At 37.0% G+C, this 22,394-nt stretch overlaps 1 protein-coding gene across 1 annotated transcript in view; it reads left to right on the top strand.

Annotated features, from left to right (window-relative positions):
• MYBPC3 (myosin binding protein C3) overlaps positions 1-22,394 on the top strand; it is a gene marked incomplete at both ends in the record, with an annotated part of 58,080 nt that overhangs the window by 20,714 nt on the left and 14,972 nt on the right. The window contains 16 exons of the mRNA XM_084263148.1: positions 1,380-1,403; positions 2,139-2,305; positions 3,102-3,234; positions 4,450-4,574; positions 5,200-5,305; positions 9,170-9,336; positions 9,673-9,838; positions 10,777-10,883; positions 11,190-11,219; positions 11,382-11,518; positions 12,998-13,075; positions 14,231-14,390; positions 15,259-15,363; positions 17,794-17,982; positions 20,019-20,153; positions 21,316-21,483. Coding sequence (XP_084119274.1) covers positions 1,380-1,403; positions 2,139-2,305; positions 3,102-3,234; positions 4,450-4,574; positions 5,200-5,305; positions 9,170-9,336; positions 9,673-9,838; positions 10,777-10,883; positions 11,190-11,219; positions 11,382-11,518; positions 12,998-13,075; positions 14,231-14,390; positions 15,259-15,363; positions 17,794-17,982; positions 20,019-20,153; positions 21,316-21,483 — 1,997 coding nt within the window. The remainder of the gene's footprint in view (positions 1-1,379; positions 1,404-2,138; positions 2,306-3,101; positions 3,235-4,449; positions 4,575-5,199; positions 5,306-9,169; positions 9,337-9,672; positions 9,839-10,776; positions 10,884-11,189; positions 11,220-11,381; positions 11,519-12,997; positions 13,076-14,230; positions 14,391-15,258; positions 15,364-17,793; positions 17,983-20,018; positions 20,154-21,315; positions 21,484-22,394) is intronic.

The following is a 22,394-nucleotide window of genomic DNA, read 5'->3' as shown; positions in this document are numbered from 1 at the left end:
TGAAAACTCCTGAAAATTTTCAGGGAAAAATGTGTATACAGAGGAACTGAGAAAAAGAGTAGCAATTGAAACTGCTAAGTAGTTCTTATTTCCTACAACTTTATATTTCCTTTTGAAATACAGTTTTCTCCATAGAACATTAATTGTACTAGTACAAATAACTCAGCACATATTAGAAATATTATATATTCCTAGCTTTGTGCACTTATATATCTATTCCAGTTTACATGTATTCAGAAATATTTTAAAGTTGTTCATTGATATGAGCAGGGCAACTAGCCCAAGACTTCTTGCATTACAAAAACCCCTTAGTCTATTTGGCACATCAGTTCAATTGTCTGCTAGGCAAAAATACAAATCATTTGTAGCTGCTCCACACAAAATGATAGATATATAAAGAGGAATTCTGATTAAATTTGTGGGTGATGTTGATGCACTGTTAAAACAAATTAAATAGCCAGTAGGCTGCACTTATCACAAGGAGTCACTTCAGATCCAGCTATCAATTCAATGAGTGCTACTGAGGGCTTAGTGAGTGCTAAACCACTCCAAAGATATAGGGTAATGCATGTCATATTTCAGTTCACACTCTTTTCTTACTTCGTTTCTGTTCAAGAACTAGAAGGTTGTTGGAAATCTCAAGCCTAGAATGCAGTACTATAATAGACATAGTTCTCTTGTTACAAGCAAGACTTTTTTGGTCAGTAAAGTACCAGAAATATTTGGTTATTCCTGCTGTCTAGATTGACTACAGTCATGCTTTTGTAAGGAGTAATATTTCTCACAGAATAATGAAACTGCGTTTTTTCCTGAAAAAAAAGTGAATTCTGCACAATAATCCTCCACTTTTCTCTGCATTATTTGCTGCATAACTTCTTTTCTTGTTCACCACTTCATAACAATGTGTTCTGCTGCACTGGAACCTACTTGGTCCTGGACATGTCAGAAGCAACAGCCCCAGGAAGTTCCCTTCCATAAAAAAGTTTTTCAGAATATGTTACTTCTGTCATCCTTTCTCTGTTTACCAAAATACAAACTATGACAGGCAACAACTCCATGACAATAGGACAAAGTAGAACTAATTTTTTCCCTGTAAGGCAATCATCCATAATTAAGAATTAAGCAGAAGTACTTAGACTTATAAATTGCAGAGTGGAAGTGTACAAAGTGTGGGAATGAGTTTGGTTTAAGTAGAGAGCAGCATTTTTGTTAAGCCTCTTTCAGCTTTTGCATGAGCTCCTTCCTCTCACTGCCACTGAAGCACAAGCGTGTTGATTACATCCATGGCTCTTTTGTACTAACACATGATGTCCTCTTTCTTGCCCATTGGGATGCTGTATGTATTTTCAAACGGTTCTCTGCATTGTTCTGGAGTACAGCAGCTTCTTGCGCTCAGTAAATAGGTAAGGTTACATCAACTTCTTTTTCTATTTATGATTTTTTAAGTAAAAATACAGTGACAGAAAAACATCTTTCCATAAGCCAGACAACCAAACTTTCACTTGGCTTTGCTAAACCAAACTTAAATTCTTCCATAATCACTAGTTCGTTGGTTAAACTATAAAACAAGTAGACAATTGTTAATGTTGCCTTGTTTGCCACTACTCACCAGTCTGTATGTCTTTATGTTTTGTAGATTACTATAGCCAACAATTATATTTTCAATAGAAGACATATATTGATCATCTGAGAGTCATTTTAACAAAGAGAAAATTGTCCTGAGTAGAAAAGGACTTGTTTCTTATTAACATAAACCAACTACATTGTTTCTAAGGTGTTCTCAGGATATCAGTTAAGTTCCTTGCTTTGCCATGCCTTGTATATGATCATCACTGGAAAATAAGTATCCTTGTGTTCCCATTACTCAGCATTAAAGGGAAGTTAATATTTATTTGCTTTATAAGAAACTAATCCATTCAGGACAGCGATTGGATTTTAATCACAGCATATATAAATAGAAGTAAAACTAGTCACTAGTTTTAGTTCATTATTATATGTAATAATATAGCAAAAAGTTGGACTGCTAAAATCTTTATTAAGAAATGGCTTTGTGAAGCCAATGTGTAGCTTGCTAGGTCTATGGTTGTTTTTAAATCCTCCCAATAGTGGCATTCGGACATTTTAATCTCTTTCTGCAGAGGTGAAGCAAAACATGAATCACAATCTGATGTTGATGTCTGGGAAATCCTGAGGAAAGCTCCTCCTTCCGAATATGAGAAAATTGCTTTTCAGTATGGCATCACAGACCTGCGTGGGATGCTGAAACGCCTCAAACGCATAAAGAAGGAAGAGAAAAAAAGTACAGGTTAGTGACCTGTATTCAATTCAACTGTATGTGTCCATATCTTCTTCTATAGGACTTCTTCAGCATCAGCTGAGCAGCATCCAGATACAAGAGCATGAGAAACAGGAGCTTCCTATTCTTGCAGTTGCACAGTTTTTACATGTGAACTGCTGATTACAGAAGATTAAAGCCACACCCAAAACTCTGAAGTACCTTGTTCTGAAACTCTGTATATTCTGAACCTGCTCATTTTACTAGTTCTTTCTGCTCTGCCCCTTTTATTTCCCTGAACATAAAACAATACCCCCCTTCATGCCCAAAACCGATCAGTACATCAGGCATCAGTGGTACGTTTAAAGAATTGTATTTCCATTGGGATAATACTTCTGGAATTCTTGAGCCTTTTCTAGTATTCTGAAGTATTAATTACTTAATTTTAACTTTTAATTTGTTTTAAAAGTCTGAAACAGAGAAGGCAAGCTGCTATATATTATTACCGAGATCAGTATCATTTTTCTACATGGGCAGACACAGTTGAAACTCTGTGTAGGATGTGTTGAAGTACATATTCACACCTGATTTAGAATATTCTCCTTTGCTTATTTTAGTTTATATCCCATGCTTTTCATCCAATGTTAAGGAATAACAGTAAACAGAACAGGATGAAAAACAGAGAGAAGTGGCAAAAATGCAAACAGAGGTGCAGAAATCAGGGAAGGCTTATGATGACGATAAACAATAGGAACCTTCCTGACAGTTAAAAAAGTTAAATCTAAAATTATTTTCTTTTTTAAAAAATAATCATTCTTCATCATAGCATTCCTCAAGAAACTGGATCCAGCTTACCAAGTGGACAAAGGGCAAAAAATCAAATTAATGGTCGAAGTTGCAAATCCAGATGCTGATGTGAAATGGCTGAAGAATGGACAAGAGATCCAAGTGAGCGGCAGGTAAACTTGAAATATGGAAAATTGAAAAAAAGGACAAAGCAAAGAAACAAGCTTTTCTTAGGAAAAAAAAGGATCTGATACAAGCAACCTGGCTTGCATCAGAAATAGTGTGACCAGCAGGATTAGGGATGCAGTCATCCATCCCTACTCAGTGCTGGTGAGGCCGCACCCTTAACACTGTTCGGTTTTGGGCCCCTCACTACAAGACACTGAGGTGCTGGAGAGTCTCCAAAGAAAAGCAATGAAGCTGGTGAAGGGTGTAGAAAAGTCTTATGAGAAGTGGATGAGTGAACAGGGGATGTTTAGCCTGGAGAAAAGGATGCTGAGGACAGACCTTACACTGTCTACAACTACCTGAAAAAATGTTGTACCAAGGTGGGTGTTGGTCTCTCCTCCCAAGTAACATAGGGAGGAGAGATAGGACAAGAGGAAATGCCCTCAAGTTGTGCCTGGGGAGGTTTAGATTGGATATTAGGGAAAAAAATTTCACCAAAAGAATTGTCAATCCTTGCAATAGGCTGCATAGGGAAGTGGTTGACTCACCATCACCATGCACAGATGTGGTTTAGTGGTGGAGTCGGCAGTGCTAGGTTAACAATTAGACTTGATGAACTGCAAGGTCTTTCCCTACCAAAATGATTCTATGATTCTACTCTAAAATAGGGAGACAAAGGAGCTAAGAAAGAATCTACATAGTGCTGTGGCTCAGGATCAGTTTGCCATTCTCACGACTGTTTGTTTTCTTCCTTCTGCTCTATGTATCTACACATGGAACTGGATGCTTACGTCTACCTATTTAGCAAGTAAGTCCTCAGATTATAGCCATATCTTTATGTGTACATCTAGGTTTCATATTTTCTTGTGATGTGTGGTATGCTTCAGTGTAGCTCTTTTGCAAAACCATTTCCAGTCATTTTGTGCTGAAGCTGTGACAAGGCATTTTTAATGATAGTCAGGTCTGTTGCATGGCTAGATGGTTGAAAAGCATCCACCACCATTCACAAGAGTTTACATATGTTACTTGTATGAAGATTTCTCCATAAGTTTTTCAAACACTATGGCTGTCACTGGCACAGACATACAGGGTTTGAGTCTTAACAAACTTTGCCACTGAGGTCAGAAAAAACATCACCTTGTTTTCTCTGCCAGACAGGGGATGACAGTGACAGGGTCCAAACAGTTATTCTGATAATTACATTTAGTGTCTCTTTTCAGGTATATTTTTGAGGCTGTTGGGAATAAGAGAATACTGACCATAAACCACTGTTCTCTGGCTGATGATGCAGCGTATGAATGTGTGGTAGGGGAGGAGAAGAGCTTTACTGAATTATTTGTAAAAGGTAAGCAATGGTAAGCAAAAGGGGAGAGATCTCTCCTAACATATAACATTGTTTTACTGTTACCTTGTCTATGCTCAGATTAGTTAATCCTGTGAAAAAGGAAATTCTCAAACATATGATCAAATTCTGACATCTGTTGAAGCAGATATTTTTCTTACAGTTAAATGAAGGAAGATCTTTCCCCTATAGCTGCAACAAAGAAAGCATAGTAATAATTACCATTAATTCTCATTTGGAAAGTGATTTATGATTTCTAGCCCTATTCCCAACAATAGGGCCAGAAACATACTTAAAAATTTGAAGCCTTTCAAGATAAACATGAGCCTTAAGGTCTACAAGTAGATCTAGTAGTACAAAAAACTAATGCTTCCAGTTTAGAATTTCAGGATATGTATGAAAACCGATTCATCCTTTGCTCATATTCTGCCTCATGAAGAAAAAAGCCAAAAGGCCATTTGATAACATTGTTAATGTGATCCAGCGTATTAAATTTTAAATTCCAACTCGGAGAACATCACCATGTATTTGGCCAGTGGTTCTTCCTGTGGAGTGCAGAGTGGGAAATCTACTGCTGGTCTGCACTCTTTCAGGGTAGTGTTTTAATAAAAGTCTCTTCATTCTCCAGAACCTCCAATCCTAATCACACACCCACTGGAGGACCAAATGGTGATGGTTGGAGAGAGAGTGGAGTTTGAGTGTGAAGTATCTGAGGAAGGAGCTACTGTGAAATGGTAAGAGAATAGAAAAAGGGAAAAAAACCCAAATAACACCAAACATATCCTTCCAGGGACATTCTAGGACCAGTGTTTGTGGAATAAAAAAGAAGGCATCCTACACAGTTGTTTTTAGGATGATTGATTCTCCTCAATGTTTGACATTGAGGTCAAACTGTGAGGACAGAACATGGCAGAAAACAGATTAAGTATAGATATTTTACAGTCCCTCTAAAATTTCTTGTTCAGTGTTTATAGGATGCTTCTGACTGTACCAAGCTGTTAGCTTTGAAGTTTTCTAAGCACTTGACAGTAATGTCTAAGTATTGCCCAGACTAGTCAGATCTGTATTGTGATGAGTTTGCTATACTTTATGGAATCTTCTTGTCTTCTGAACTGCAGTGAGGGGCTTTCTTAAAGTATTTTATGTACAAAGTTAGTGTTTCTGAAGAAAGAGAGTGAAGGTCATTGACTTATTTTAACATATCTATTGTGTTGATCCTGCAAAGCTGGTCGTTATGCATATGCAGCAAGCAGGATTAAGGTGACAAACATTTAGACCACTGAGTCCATTTTGCTGGGCATTCCAACTGAGCGGAAGCTGGAAGGTTCATGCTGCTTGGGCAGGCACAGCAGGCAGTACTCACATACCAGGTCTTACACACACTGTTCTCACTTCATTTCTCTACCAGATGAAATTCTCTTAGGCTTGTTAACAGCTTCAGGCACACGGTCATCAACTGTTCCCACAATGCCCATTACATTCCTGGAAAGTGCCAACCACTCATCTGCTCTCCCAAAGGAAGGAACTGAGAGTTTAAATAGAGCCCAAGAGATAGTACAGCGTATGCATTACACTATTAAAGCCACATGCACAGGCACACGCATGGTATTGTTCAGGAACTGCTCAGCTATGCCTGGTCACAAGTAGATCTGTCCCTCTCAGAGCACAGTGCAGCTGCCACACTTTGATCCTATGCCTTTGAACACCTCCCATACATCTTGCAGAGTTGGTATCTGTGGGATGGGCATTTAGCGGGACAAGGGCAAACCAGCAGCTGTCTCAGCCTGAAATGCAACAAGTGGTCAAATAAACTCTTCAAATCATAGCAGCAGAAAACTGAGCAGTTAAATATTTACACTGCATTTTACTGGTTTTATTATGTGAAACTCAGTGAATGTTTTTTGGTAACAAAAGGAAAATTTTGGACAATGAAGAAAAGTGCTCAGGAAAAACATGAAATGCAGCATGGAGAAAGAGTTCCTATTCTATGGCTCATTAGGGAAATGCTCAGTGGTTTTAGCCAAGTAACAGGCACAAGCTCAGGGCACCTGTTATAGCTCTTGCACCCTTTAAACATGAGATATGAAATCACAAGCACATGAAGAAAAGCAGTGATGTGGCTTGCACAAGACAGAACTAAGTCTTACAGCCTCTTAGGCATGGCCTTCAGACTAGGACTTAGAGAATTCTTTATGAGGGTCCCTTCAAAGCAGTCAGGAAGAACGTTCTCTTGATCACCTGGAAAAGTCTCACATTATTATTACGTAGTACTACAGAATAGTTATTTCTAAACTTCAGGCAGCCTTGTAAATAATAGAGTTCTTTAAAGAAAAGATGTAATAAATACATAGTTTTGATCTGATGTTTTCATCTCTGAATGCTGAATGTATCATTAGCTCCAAATGAAAACAAACTGTAGTAACATAATGGTGTGTGTCCCCATTATCAGATAGCACCTACATCAGTGATATCTCAGCAGACATTAACCAATTTATCCTTAGAATTTAATAATAGGTAAGCTACCTATTATTGCTCTAGTTCTGCTTCGAGTATGAGGCCAGACCAGGTGACCTACAGTAGTCTTTAAATCAGTACTTCTATCATTCTATAAAATCCTCCACATACACTTTAATATCAACTGATTCTTCTACTTGATTGCTCCAGATGGCAAAGGCAGGCCTGCAATATTACCTTAAGTGAGCTTTTTCACTTTTCCCTGCAGTAGTGTATTATTTTAAGCCATATTATACCATGGAGCTCTTTTTTTGATATTTACAGTTTTATCACTCCACAATTTGTCAGTACACCCTTCTGCAAGCAATCTATTTCTCATACACAGCATTAGCAATGTGCTAATAAGTAAAACACACACAAGTGAAACACATTATTCCCTTGACAGGGATTTAAGACCCTAGTCATTGCAAGTATTTTTCATTACTTAGATAAAATTTCAATAGATCTCTTTCTTACCAATGGCTGAATAGAACATTCAGATATTTTCATGAGCCACATGCCAAAACACATTCATCAAAAAAATTACTTTTAATAGTTCAGCTTTGGAACACCAGCTACAGTGCACATGCCTGCTTCTGCCACAGCAGAATTTGAATTTTCTGGATTACAGTCCATTTGCAGCAGTTCAGCAACAGTTTATGCATTGCACTGTAGCAGTTGTTCCAGAAGTAATCTGCCTGAATAAGACTATCAGCCTTAGGAAAGCATCTTGCATGTGGCCTCAGACTCTTGCCACTCAGCAAGCAGAGGAAATGTTATCCTGACATAAGACCAAATGCTGTATTTAATGTGGTTGTTATAGCCCTCCTCAGTTCCTCCCTTACTGTCGGTCGAGTCCTATGATCTGGAAGGAGTCCAGTGTTTTTCTAAACCAACTATAAATTCCAATAAGCTGTGCTGTAAAGAACAGTTAGGAGGGAATAAACTGTAGGCACTTTGAAATGCAATTGCAGTGGGTACATCAAACATCCAAGTCACAAGTTGTAGGATTCATGTCTCTGCCTAAAGCTTTGATCTTGTGTTTTACTTAACCAGAGGCAAAAGGTTCTCTCACATGCATTCACCTAGATATTAGACCTATAGTATTTTAATGAGTCCCTAAGAAGCATTTCAAGTTACTATCCTGTAAAGGAAGCTTAACTGTCACTGGTAACAAATAAGGGAAACAACACAAGGTAGAAAGAAAATTTTCCCTCTATTAAAAGCATAACATCCTTTCAATTTCTTTTTCCACACGATTATAAAAAACTTTTTCATTTACAAACTTCAGAAGCATTCAAGTTACGTAATATAAATATGTCCAAATAGTATTGAAAAATACAAAAAATACATCTGCAAAAGATGTTGAACTAGTTACAAGTGTTTTTCTTGTAGACCGTTTATGTTATTTAGGAACTGGAAATCTTTAAAATATCTTACAAATTTTTGTGTGACCTTAACCAAACAGGATTAACCAAATCCTCTATGCTCATTCCCCTTTATGACAACTGGAAAGTACAATAATTAAATTTCCTCCCAGGCTGGATGATGAAGCTTAATTTAGTAACGTCTTAAATATACTGTGGCATCTTTGAATGGAAAGGGCTACAACATCCAAAATACAACTTCCTTTAAATCCAGCCTAAAACATTCTTCTTTTACCAATGCCCACAAACCATGAATTTATAACAAATGTAATTCACATCAGGAAAATGAAGACTTTCAAGTCATTTCCCAGGAAGTCTCCTTTACCTTATGGCAGCTTTTAAGATAATGAATTCCCTGCTGGAATGAAGTGAATCTTCATCCTTGCATCTTCTACAGCATTTATCATATTTTCATCTTTACCCATAGTATATAAATAGTAACAATGAGTAATTCCTCTCTTGAACCAGAAATCAAATACCAAGTGAAAATCAATGGCCAAGCTAGAAGCATCCTGGTTCTGGTTCCACTATGTTTATAAAATGATCTATTTTTAACTAATTTGAAGTGTTACAAAGGTTGGATTTATCTTACACCTTCCAATATCTACTAACATTGAGCTGACTCTTAAATTTCCTCTTCTGACTATAAAAAAATGACTCAACACTCTGGCATTGCAGGGAAAAGGATGGAATTGAGCTGACACGGGAAGAAACATTTAAATACCGATTCAAGAAAGATGGGAAAAAGCAGTATCTAATTATCAATGAGTCAACCAAGGAGGATAGTGGACACTACACTGTGAAGACCAATGGTGGGATATCAGTTGCTGAACTGATTGTACAAGGTAGGCACATGTAATTTTACAGAAACTGAGAAGCTGAAAAAATGAAAACAGACCAAAGGTAACCCTCTCCAGTGCACAGGGTAGCATAATCCTCATGCCAGGAAAAGAGAAGACTTAATAGGGGCCATAAGGTTTGATAATAAAAGCTTCCAATGAGAAGTCAGACCTGTGTACTGGATGTAACAGATACTCCAATAAAAACAGATGCTTAGCTATCAGTCCTGCATGCTGTGGATTTCCCTTCATATTTCACCTAGCCTTTTCTACTCAGCAAATCCACACTGTTTACTTACAGATCAATTTGTTGCTGAGTGTATTTTATTCTCACAATATCAGAGAAAAAGCTGGAAGTTTATCAGAGCATTGCAGACCTGACAGTGAAGGCACGGGACCAGGCAGTCTTCAAGTGTGAAGTTTCTGATGAAAATGTGAAAGGAATCTGGTTGAAAAATGGAAAAGAGGTGGTCCCGGATGAAAGGATAAAGATCTCCCATATTGGCAGGTTAGTTTTTCAGAAAGCAGGTACAGGCTTGCATATTGCATTATAATTCACCAGAACTATTACTTCAGGGGATAGGAATATAAAACAAGACTTTTTCCTGGCTCCAGCTAAAAGGAAAAATGTTTAAAACCCGCTCATATGCAATCAACCTAGTTACAAGAGTTGCTTTGGTATGCATGTGGTCTTTCTGTGTTGCTACATTTTGCATCTATGGCATCAGTGCTATATCAGTAGAATTCACTCTCAGTTTTCATTAGCATTTCATGTTTTCTTGATATTCAAAGTCTAGAAGACACATTGTTGATAACTTTAAAATTAGAAGTAGTGTTTAGACAGATTAAGACACATAACACTAGTTTTTCTGAAGGCTTTTAAATTTAACACATAGAGTTGCACAATTCTGTGATCAAGTTTCTTAGCAGCCTTAACTGCTACAGGAAATGCAGCCCAAGAAGATTCAGAAGATACATAAGCATGTTAGATAAAGTCTTCCTTGGTACTCCCTTTCCAGAATCTGTTTTAAATCTACAATAATACAGGGATGGAGCATCCCTTTAAAATTTATCCCCCACACACTCCGCCCCCAGAATTCAATATAGTCACAATCTGATCAAATGAAACCAGCAGTGTTATAGTTGCCCTTGTAATGTTAAATGGCTGGACTAAAGAAGAGAAACTTTCCTCTATTCAAAGTGGACTATACATCTGCCTTGATAAGAAAAATCCATTCATACACAAGATACTGACACGGATTTTCTTGAATACTGAAAGTAAAGCAGTCTACAGCCCTGGTGGTTGTTGACTTGATGTTAGTGCAGTGAGGAGATGAATATCAATGTTTATGAATATCCTATAGCTTGCACCTTATCTCTTAAGATAGGCTATTTCTTCTGGAGAGGTAAGGTAAGGGAGTGGAATATATCTGTTCATGTTTCCAGAATCCATAAGCTAACTATTGAGGATGTAACACCAGGTGATGAGGCTGATTATTCCTTCATCCCTCAGGGATTTGCTTACAACCTTTCTGCCAAGCTTCAGTTTTTAGGTAAGTTATCTTAGATTATGTAATGGGAATTCCAGAGGGATAAAATTGCCATTAAGTACGCCTATATCAGGAAAGAGTATGCAGAATCTCCTTCCTGATACCACAACACAGGCCCATAGCTGTTCTGTTATTTTGCACTACCATTACCACACTGTTTTTACAGAGCATCCTTTCCAGTTTATTGCATTACTCTGTTGACACATATAACCTACGAGACTTTAATGCTGAATTGTTTTTAAACTACTTTTTAGGTAGACATGTTACATACATTTTGTTTTCTGATCCACCCTTTTTTTCCCCCCCTAGAGGTCAAGATTGATTTTGTACCAAGAGAAGGTAAGAACAGCAGTCACTATGTATATGCAAGTAACCATGTTTTCAATTGCAAAGGACACGGTGGGGTTTTTTATTTTTATGTATATTCACCTTCTCTCTCCTTCTCCCAGTACAGAACAATCAAACTATATTTGCAACTTATTTTCTCTACCTTTGCTATAGAGCCTCCCAAAATCCACCTTGACTGTCTGGGCCAATCCCCCGACACTATTGTTGTGGTGGCTGGGAACAAATTGAGATTGGATGTTCCCATATCAGGAGATCCAACACCCACTGTCATCTGGCAGAAAGTAAACAAGGTAATGTGTAACCTGGTGCAGTGTCTGAGGCCAGGAAGTCGCAACAGGAAGAATTTTCTTTCTCAAATCGTACTTTGATTTACAATTCTTAGCTACAAGAATTTTCTTCTTTTAATTCTATTTTTTAATACCTCAAGAGAAAAACAAAAAAGTATTTGCAACATAGCTGTTTGGGACTTAGCTACTTATAAGACTCATCCTGAACTGTTCTATTTCTGAACTGTTGCCTGCTTTTCTATTCCAAAAGAAGGGGCTGAATATATATGGCTAGACATATGTACATGCAGACAGTAGGCTACTATATATGTTTATTCTCTTCCTACCTCAGAGAAAAAGAAAAATGATCAGTCATGCCCATCACCTTCACCTGATAGGATGGACATGTTCTGGAGATGGCAGCTTCTTTTTCACTCTTTCTCAAGAAATCTACAGTCTGTGAATAAAATGTAGTCGTAGCAGACTGCTGGGATAAAACTGTATTCACTGTAATGAAAACAGAGGACATTTTCTATTTGCCTTAATGTAGTTACAAAACATCAAAGAACGAATTTAGAAGCTAGACACAAAATGTTAAGAAAGCTTCCTTTATGGTTATCTCAGAACATCCCCACCCCTCACCATCTGTGGGCTCTTGAGCTATAACTAGCACAGAACACAGAACTACTCTGCATAATATTCTACGGCATCAAAATACTTCCCATAGGTGTAGGTAAAGACAAAAAAATTGCCAATTTTATAAATTTCCCCAATCTCATTTCTTCATACCTCTGCCTCTTTCTTTGTTCAGGTTAGCACATTTGATAATACATAGGACTTTTTTCCGCAATGCAAAATTAGTATGGAAACAAACAAAAAAGCTATTTGCCCTTTGGGAATCAAGATGAACTGACTTTCAGATACATTTCTCTGGTAAAATTATGATCAGATATCAGACAAACCCTACACAGTGTCATTTATAAGATTTGATGTGAATAAAAGAAACCAGTCTTGATTTGGAGGTCATATAGCATATACTTACTAAGAAAATACTAAACAAACACTAGCAGAGCTTCAGAATGCATTGTTTGATATATGTTACAGACTGGAGTGTTTATGGCGACTTTCTATCCCACTGTTACAGAAAAAAGTAATCCTTATTTTTATAGTTAACCAAGATGAGCAAGTAATACCACAGGATACATACTGACTCACAACCAGATACAATTCTACTGCAGGAATGTCATGCATCTTTGTTTGTTGAGCTGTAAATTTAGGTTTGCTGACTTATCTTTCCATTAATTCACTGCAGTCTGATACCTCTATTTCCATTTCTTCTTCCGTATCAGTTGATTTTCTTCCTAGGTCTGCTTGCTGCCTCACTTTGCTCTTCACTTTTTTTCACCAAGCCCTCTAACAAAGCTATGGACTCTTCTCTATCTCGAAGAAACTGCTTTACTGCTCTGCTCAAAAAGACTTATCTGGCTTTCTTTGCTTATCTAGAAAACCGACCTTATTCGAAGCAATGATGATTCCATGACTCCCTCAGAAAACAGCAGTGATTTAAACACTGATAGCAAGGTAAATTCCTCATTATTTATACAGACTCACAACTATGTTTAATATTTTCCAGATAAAACATCATATTCAGAAGAAAAAAAAATTGAAGTTAGTAGGTACTGAACTGTCAAAGCAAATAGCATATCAGGGCCAAGACCCTGTCTCACAATGGTTATTACCAAACTTTAAACAGGCACAAGAGATCTGGTGAGTAATTTTAGAGTAAGATGCTGACTGAGGAAATCTCTCACCATCCCATGGTAGCTGGGTTACAAGGAATTAAAGCAATCATTTTAAAGCTTTTTTATATATTGGTGAATGTCTATCCTTTTTTATCCCCACTAACTTGTGAACTTCAATAGCAGCTAGGAAGGAAAAAAATATGACAAACTCTTGTAGGACACAGGGAAAAGTTAGCTTTTTGTAAACACTTTCTGATTTTGATAGCAAAAAGTGGTTTAAATTTATTATATAACAATAAACATTTCTCAGAGTTAGGGTTTTGCTGTACTAGTCACTACTGAGGCACATATGCTTCCTAATTGTTCCTGTTCTAAGTGTAAAGAAAGATGGGCATAAAGAAAGGAGTGTGTTACAAACGTACAGCAAAGTTGAGGTCATTATGTTAGACCTCAGCTCTGGAAAGTCTAGACAACTATACTATATGACAATCTTGTGTGACAGAAATCACACTAACACCATTGAGAGTTACAAGAAACACGGTAAATTTTTTACAGAAATTGTTAAATCCATGCTATCTGATGCCAAATATAGACACTGTTGATCAGGAATGTTTATTCAACTGTTTGGATTTGCAAGTCTTCTTAAATTTACATGGTTCCCAACTCTTATACCAGAAACTCTTTGCATTGATACTAGCAGCTATCCCAAGCAGGAATTTGCAAAAGTACTTAGCAACTGGGTATGTGAAACTAGCAGTGAATCTTAACAACCCGCAAACTTAAAGCGCCAATTATCCCAAATGTTATTTACATAAGCCACTTGGTCTACATTTTCTCTCTTCTATGGACAATTAGATCTTTAAAGAACTTTGTAGATTTTCAATATTTTTTAATAATATTCAGTGATTTGAAGATTTTCACCAGCTTACATACAGGCTCATCAGACTTTCCCTGGCACAACTTACAATGACTCAGTTACTTTCACTGCCCACAGCTTCTGTTTGAATCTGAAGGCAGAGTTCGTGTGGAGATGCACGAAGACCACTGCGTCTTCATCATTGAAGGAGCAGAAAAGGAGGACGAAGGAGTATACAGAGTTATAGTTAAGAACCCAGTGGGAGAAGATAAGGCTGATATTACTGTCAAAGTTATTGGTAAGTGAAGGAAGGAAACAGACAGACCATGAAAGCACCCTGAGTTCACCAAAACTCACCCTTCTCTAAAACCGCAGCAAGTTCTGACTCTAGGTTTAGAAAAATCAAAAAAGGATCAGAAAAGAATCCCATTATTTTACAGATGGCATTAACTTCGGAAGTATATGCTTCATGCTTGTCAGTGACAAGAAAAACTTGGTATTCTGTTGTGGTTTGTATTTTTAAACAAAGATTACTTCATTCTCTAAGTAGTAAATGGCCAATTAGATACATTATGTTTCTTTATTCCATAAGATAAACAGATTGCCACTGAGTCATGGAACAGCTGTGGGGAATAGGATTTTGAGTTAGTAACTTTTATAAAATTTTTCATAAGAATTAACTTGTTTATACCCTGACACACATATGACAATAGGCCAAGTTATAAGCAAATTTTAAAATTATAAAATTATTTCCACCTACAATATTAAAATTATTATTTACCTAGGCAGTGAATTCTAAAGTCTCTTCGCAAATAACAAAATACATGAGACATGCAGCCATTATATTCTATAAGACTTCTTCTATTAGACTTCTGCAAAACTGTTGATTACGCCTGGGAAGAACAAGGGAGCTGAATAATAAAATGATATTTAAAGGAAAATCAACCTAACACAGAAGTGCCAAAAAGTAGGATTTGCTCTAGACTAAGTTAAAACTTTCTCAATTATACCCACTGTTGCTCTCTGACAAAGCTGTATCAATACAATACGGGGCAGGGTGTGGGTGTGGGTGGGGGTGTGTGTGTGTGTGTGTAAAAATATTTCATTGACTTGTATACAGAAATTGAAACCATAACAACTCACATTCCTTCTCACACTTTCTTCAGACGTTCCTGACCCTCCAGAAGCTCCCCAGATCAGCAACATTGGAGAAGATTACTGTACTGTGCAGTGGCAACCTCCTAAGTATGACGGTGGGCAACCAGTACTTGGTAAGTAGTGCTAAACAAAGTTCCCAGCATCCTTGCCGATATTCTTGCTGCTCATTTAAAATGACACATAAAGACCCTCTATATTTATTACTCTGGGAAGGCCAACACTCAGAAAGTATCTGCTCTGATGCAGCAAAACTTCAAACCAGTTTAGATTTGAGCCCGTCAATTTTAGGGAGAGAGTGCCCCCTACCTGTGCTATCTGAACCAGAGAAAAACATCAGCAAGCAAATGGTCAAAGCTAAAACTACACATTCTTATTCAAGACTGAAATTCTATGTAAGTGTACAGGCCTTTGGACTTACCCAGAAATACCAAAACAGATCTGTGGCCATGTGACTCATGTCATACAGAAGAGAAATTCACACAGAATCTTCACTGTCACAGAAACCTTTTGTGAGGTCTCATATACTTTTTATATTACTAAAGCATATCTTTAGCATAGATTATGTGCATTTTGGGGAATACAATCTGCTTTACCAAATGTCACCAGTAGTACCACTATTGTCTTTTTTAGCTAGCTCCTTTTCACTTTTTTTAACTGCAATTCTGGTATGCCACAATGAAGAAGTATCTAAGTTCTGACAGAAAACTATGCATATATAAAACTGCAGGAAAACAGAAATTGAGATGCCTTAACTTCTCTCAGTCTCACAGACCCTGGTGAAGAAAGAAAAAAAAATCAGGAACATATCAAAGGAACCATTGGTTCTTTGCTTAAACGTTTGACCCTATTTAAAGGTACTGAAAACAAGCATGCCAGGAGTAACTTCATATGTTAGAAGCAATGATAAAAGCTATCAGCTCAAAGATACTTTCACCACTCATTTCCAAAAAACAGTCTGTAGACTCCCATGTTCTTGCCATTCAGTGTAAAGGAAAGGGTGCCTGTGCCTGTAACGTGTCAGCAAACGTGCCTGTCATTCTCCAACTCCCTTTAGATGATGAAAGTATGAATCACACTTCCCAGGTATACCAGACATCTCCTAGTTTGATAGCCACAACATTTGTGATCATTGACCTAACACAGCCTGATTCATAAGCCTTTACAGTGGATTTCCTATAGTCTTATACTGTTGTAGCTGACCACTGTTACAGACATATCCTATCTAGACTATGGGTAGAAACAGACATATAGTACATACAAATACACAGTATGTGTAAATCACTAGTAAGTGTATTTTCTGGTTATTCTTTCCGTATTTAAAAGACTAATAGCTTTAACAAAACCAGAGCCTGCTTGGAAGAAATCTACATGCATCACATCCAGGCTACTTACTACCTGCTAGAGAAAAAAGCAACAGAAATGTAATATAGGTAGATGGAAAGAAACAGTTGATAACTTTTTTGTAGCAGGATACTTGAAAATTTATACAAAATTTTCCAATGTGATATAAAACCATCCTCCATATTAAGGATCAAGATTCCCAGATTCTATTGCCAGTTTTGGGAAATTAGAGATTATCTTTTAAATGGATAACCCAGTCTGACTTAGACATTCTGAAAAACAGCGCAGTAGTGTGGGAAAGGCTGTGGATGTTCAGGGGGCAAGGGAGATGTACTCAAGACCTGGATTCCGTGCATGCAGGCTACACCTAATAAGATACACTACAGATGTATTCTGCAGTCCATCCAGCTCTCTTCAGTCTCTGTAATCATACATTTTCCTTCCCAAGGGAATTGGAGCAACAAAAATGGTGTGCAGCCAGGACTCACTCCACTATGGAGCTGAAGCAAAGCTGGGCTCTGCACTGTCTGAGAAGCACTCCGCAATTCCACCTCTTAGCAATGGACACAGGGATCTTTTATAAGTCATTTTTATATAAAATAGACAAAAAATACCCAAACCCGAACCAACAAACACCAAAGGGATCTGTCAAACTCTTCTTCCAACTAATTTTTTGCAGTGGGATTTATGCTGTTTGTCAAGATTAGTGAACTGCAGCAACATTTAAGAATTTTATTTTTAAACTATGTTTCATCTTACACATTTCAAGGCAATTTCTCCTTCACTGAGGGGGCTGTTAAACTTCTGTCTCACATGTAATTAGAAGTGAATGACCACATTCTCACCAGAAAGGATTTACTATTTAAAGCTCTGCTGTTATCTCTATTTTGCATACATCTAAATAATAATACTGTATAGCATGCAAAATGTGCTTAAAGCCTAATACCAGCAACAAACAATTCTAAATAACCTCTACTCTGAAAAGATAATTGTTCAGGTAAGAATGTCAGATCGAGTAATACAAAAAGAAACTCTGCAGGAAAATACCAGAGCTTCACACAATCCAGTTACATGTAATAATTCTGAATCACATCTGGCTCTTATGCCACTGGAGAGAAAAAAAAAAATGGCAATTTTTCTTTTTTCCTGCATGTGAGAGAATAATCTGCAGATCTTTTACATCATAAGAGCTATTCTTTCAGGCTATATTTTAGAGAGAAAGAAGAAGAAGAGCTATCGATGGATGAGACTGAACTTTGACCTTTTAAAAGAGCTAACATATGAAGCCAAGCGAATGATTGAAGGCGTAGTTTATGAGATGCGGATTTATGCTGTGAATTCTATCGGCATGTCTCGGCCCAGCCCTGCCTCGCAACCCTTCATGCCCATTGGTGAGTTTTACCACACTTGTTTCTAGGACAAAACCAAGACAGAAGAATTTTAATCTATTGTCCTCAACTTCTCATATACCTAAAAGGAATATGTTAGGAAAGAGGTTATCAACCACCTCTATATTCTATATATATAATCAACCTTTTCCTCTAATCTTCCTCTTCCCTCTCCCTCATTCCCCTTCCTGAGGAGCACAGAGGTTCCAGTTTCATGAAATTGCTGATCAATTTTTAGTTGTTATAATTAGAAGTGTGAGAGTCAAGCTGGATCTGGAAAGGAGGAAAGCTAATTGACAGAAATTTCCCTGTCCCTCTCAGCTTCTCCCATTCCCTTATGGGTGCAAATATCACAGTATCCCACCCAGTACTCCCTTAATCCTGGCCCTCTCCACAGCCAAAATGATAGCTGATTAAGAAAATATTTGAGGAATGATTTTCTATAAATAATCCTTCCCAACACTGCAGTGCAGTGTCTTCTGCAGTCCCTGAGCAAGGAGTCATCAGGAAGCCTGCCTGCTAAAACCTTTAGAACGAAGACCCAACAAAAATACAAATAGCTGGAGATTAAAATGACTAGAGTTGTTAAATCTACAAACGACAGTAAAGGGGGACAGCCTGCTGAAGGGGATAATATAAAAACAGATGATGCAGTGAAGGGGGCAGAAGTAAAGGATGAACTGCAAGAAGTGTCTCTTAATTCTGGATTTCAAACACACAACAGCTGGTCTGCAACAAGAGAGGGCAAAAGAAAACCATCAAGTGGAGCTACTGAAAAAAAAGGTCCCAAGTTTTCATGGAATAGGCAGAGTTTTACTTGATTAAGGATAAAGTTCACACTTACTGCTTCAGAGAAGAGGTTTGGGGTTTTGATTGCGTACTGCATACTGTGTCGTTGCTCCCAATTGCCTTTGCCTCCTGTGTGCTATTCACAGTCCTTGCTGCCGTGTGAATATGAAAAATTGACACAGCTGCAGAAAGGAAACTGGGTGATATTTTAATTTTTTTTTTACATTAACTTTAGAAACTAAGATCAATTTTAATCAGATGTACAATTTATAAAGCTAGCTTTAACTTACATTATATATTAAATATGTCTAATATGTAAAATCTGTTACGTATATTGAAAAGTTATTCAGTTTATAATACATATACACACAGTATACCAAACATACATTTCTTTGACATGATTGTTTTTAATGCCATGTATATTAAATTTTATGTTCCAGGACTCGAAGTGTTATTTTGAAAAATTTATCTTTCTGTTTGTTTTTTGGAATCAATGATTTCACAATAGCATTTGTGTGTATTTGGAATTCTCTAAGTAAGGTGTTTGCTTTGTTTTTTTCTAATTAGTAGACATTGTCATGCTTAAAAAGACTAAAATTTAGCTAACGGTGTTTCCAAACTAGGGATTTTAAGAGAGTCATGACAACCCCACTCTGAAAATACATGAAATAGTTTTTACTGAAGTGAAAAATTTTTCAGCCCCAAAATATTTTTCTCACGCATGTCTGTATTACAAATGTGCAAATCAGATCTAATGTTTCTGTAAACATGTGGTCAGAACTTCTGGTCATTTTCTCCACTGTTAGAGGAAAGTCAGTGAAGTCAAATTTAGCCACTGATTAATTTGTTTCTCCGCTATGTCAACTTGGTCTACTTTACAATCAAGGTGTAAGTACAGCATACCAATCGTATGCATTTTTATTTCTAAACTTTTCCGCAGATGCCTGCTGAAAATTAGACTCCCTTCTACAACTCTTCCTTTATCATTGGCTTTTTCTCATAGGGGAGCAGATGTGTATAGGAACTATCATCTTAACCTCTTGTTCCCCTTCTTATTAGAGGAATCTTGTGCTACACATAGAGTAAATGAAGTATTAGGCATTACATTTCCCAGCTGATCTTCATCTGAACATTTTATTAAAACAGATAATGGTATATAGTTCAGCTGCTAATCATGCCTGCTATAACCTTACAATACTCACAGTTGTATTGCTGTTTCTCAGAATCTACTTCTACATGTTTTATTATAGCTCCTCCAAGTGAACCAACACACTTTACAGTGGAAGATGTTTCTGACACCACTGTTGCCTTGAAGTGGAGACCCCCTGAGCGGATTGGAGCTGGGGGATTAGATGGTTATATTGTGGAATACTGCAAAGATGGATGTAAGTACGCACAAGTTTAAGGCAGCAACAAATGAACATTATTAAAATACTACAATTGCAATGGCTTCACTGCAATAACTTAACCACATCCAGTATCATTAAATTTGAACTCTAATGTATGACATCCTTGTCAACCATCACCAGAATTCCAGAACAGGACTGTAAAATCATGAAAGCCACACCAACTATATATCATCTTCATAACCATCATAAACTTTAATACAGACAAGTACTAGAAAAGTATAGTAGTGACTATAGAACAGCACTGATACTTTTGTAGCATTCAAATTGCATATTCCTTAAAGCCAACATAACAACATCAGTCCAACTTTCAAGTAACTGTTACCTTATCTCATCTACTACTCATGGCCTGATAACAAACAGTGTAGTTGCACTATATCTGCAACACTCAATTTACTGTGATGCTACGACACAATATTTATGTCAAACTTCAGACATATTTATAATCGCTTCAATCATTAAATTTTCTCTGACAAGAAAAATTGTCATATAACATGAACATGAATGATTTTACGGAGTATAATTTATCCAGAAATAATTTAATAAGATATCATGGTGGAGTTACCAGAATCCCTATGGCATCGTCATAGAAGAATGATTTTATCACTCATACTTCTGTATCATTAGTATAATTAAGGAAGTCCTAAGAATTCTATTCTACAGCGTCAATTGAGAATTTAATAATAAATCCCAATAGTTATGTGCTCTGTTACTGTGTTCAGCATATGCTGCTCTCACCAAGCTGTTTGGACACCCACAGGAAATATATTTATTCCAAGAAAAAATTAAATTAAGGTTTCATTTTCTTGCTAAAAATACTTCTAAAATTCTCTCCCCTCCTTTTGATAATGAAAATAAATGTAGAACAGTCTCACAGCTCTAAGCTCTATAAAAGAGAATGCCAAAGGAACTACCCCAAAATTATTCCCTTAATCTTATCTGTTTTGCATAAACAAAAGCACATATATGTGTAAACACCTTCCAGATACAGGATTCTTTTTCCAGCTTAGTTCATTCCCTCTTATGTGTGCTGTTCACATTAAGTTTATTTTACTCTACAAAAAATTACTTCCAATAGTAGACAACACATGAGTTTGGAAAAATAATATATTATTATGATATGCAAATCCTATACTTGCAGGCACAGAATGGATTCCAGCTCTTCCTGGCCTAACTGAGCGCACATCTGCGCTGATTAAAGACTTGGTCACAGGGGACAAACTTCATTTCCGTATAAAGGCTATAAACTTGGCTGGTGAGAGCGGAGCAGCAATAATCAAAGAGCCTGTTACTGTTCAAGAAATCCTGCGTGAGTATCTAGACTGAATAAATCTCATTCATCTATTTCCTCTGGTCAAAATTATAAATATGCACACATGCAGAAAAGCCATGGGACTGACGAGCTGGTGCTGCCTTCTGAGAGCAATACCCAAACAGCTTTTTGACAAAGCATCCAATATCTTCCAATTTTGATAACGTTACTACACTGTCCAGGTCTTATTTATAAAGCATAGCTTTTGAAACTAAATCCTACTTCTTAATTTCAATATATGGCCATTTCACCACTTGTAGTCGCACTTTAATATTTAGTTCTCTGCTGGAAAAGCTGTTATATTACTGCAAAATGACCACGTTGGCTACAGCAAGAGATCTATTTAAATAAAAACAGTTATCTGTTCTTGATTGTCCTAGGTTATTAATTAACACTCCATATATCACCCAATAACAGCAGATTGTAATTTGTTTGGCTGGAGTCCAAAAGGTATCAAGAGCTGCTAATAGTGAATTCCTCAACCTTGACTCACACAAAGTGTGTGCCAGCGTCTCACTGACAGTAAAATGACCCTGTGTAAATGAAACAAAGTTGTAATGAATCTCAGAACCAAGTGGACTTGAAGAAGACAGATAATCCTGACTGTAGAAAGGCAAAGAAAATCCATTGAGTTGCCCTGTTTTCTAAATCCATAAAATCTCCAAACAGCAATTTACAAGGAGCTGCAATATAAATATAGATCAGTCGTAGTTTGTAGTCATTCTTTTTAAGTCCAATCCACCCTTTATCTCATCTCTTCTACTGAACTGATAAAGTTCTCCAAAGAAACAAAGTCCACACAGAAGGCTCACCTCCAACACATCACTGAAATGCGGCTTTTCAGGTGTAACAGTTTTACAAATCCTGATGCCATTGAAACCTGCTCAAATATAACAGAAATTTGCTTC

Source organism: Gallinula chloropus, assembly GCF_964237585.1.
Source record: "Gallinula chloropus genome assembly, chromosome: 4".
Classification (NCBI taxonomy): Eukaryota; Metazoa; Chordata; class Aves; order Gruiformes; family Rallidae; genus Gallinula; species Gallinula chloropus.
Note: the sequence above shows the minus strand (reverse complement) of the source record. Positions and strands in the feature narration are given on the sequence as shown.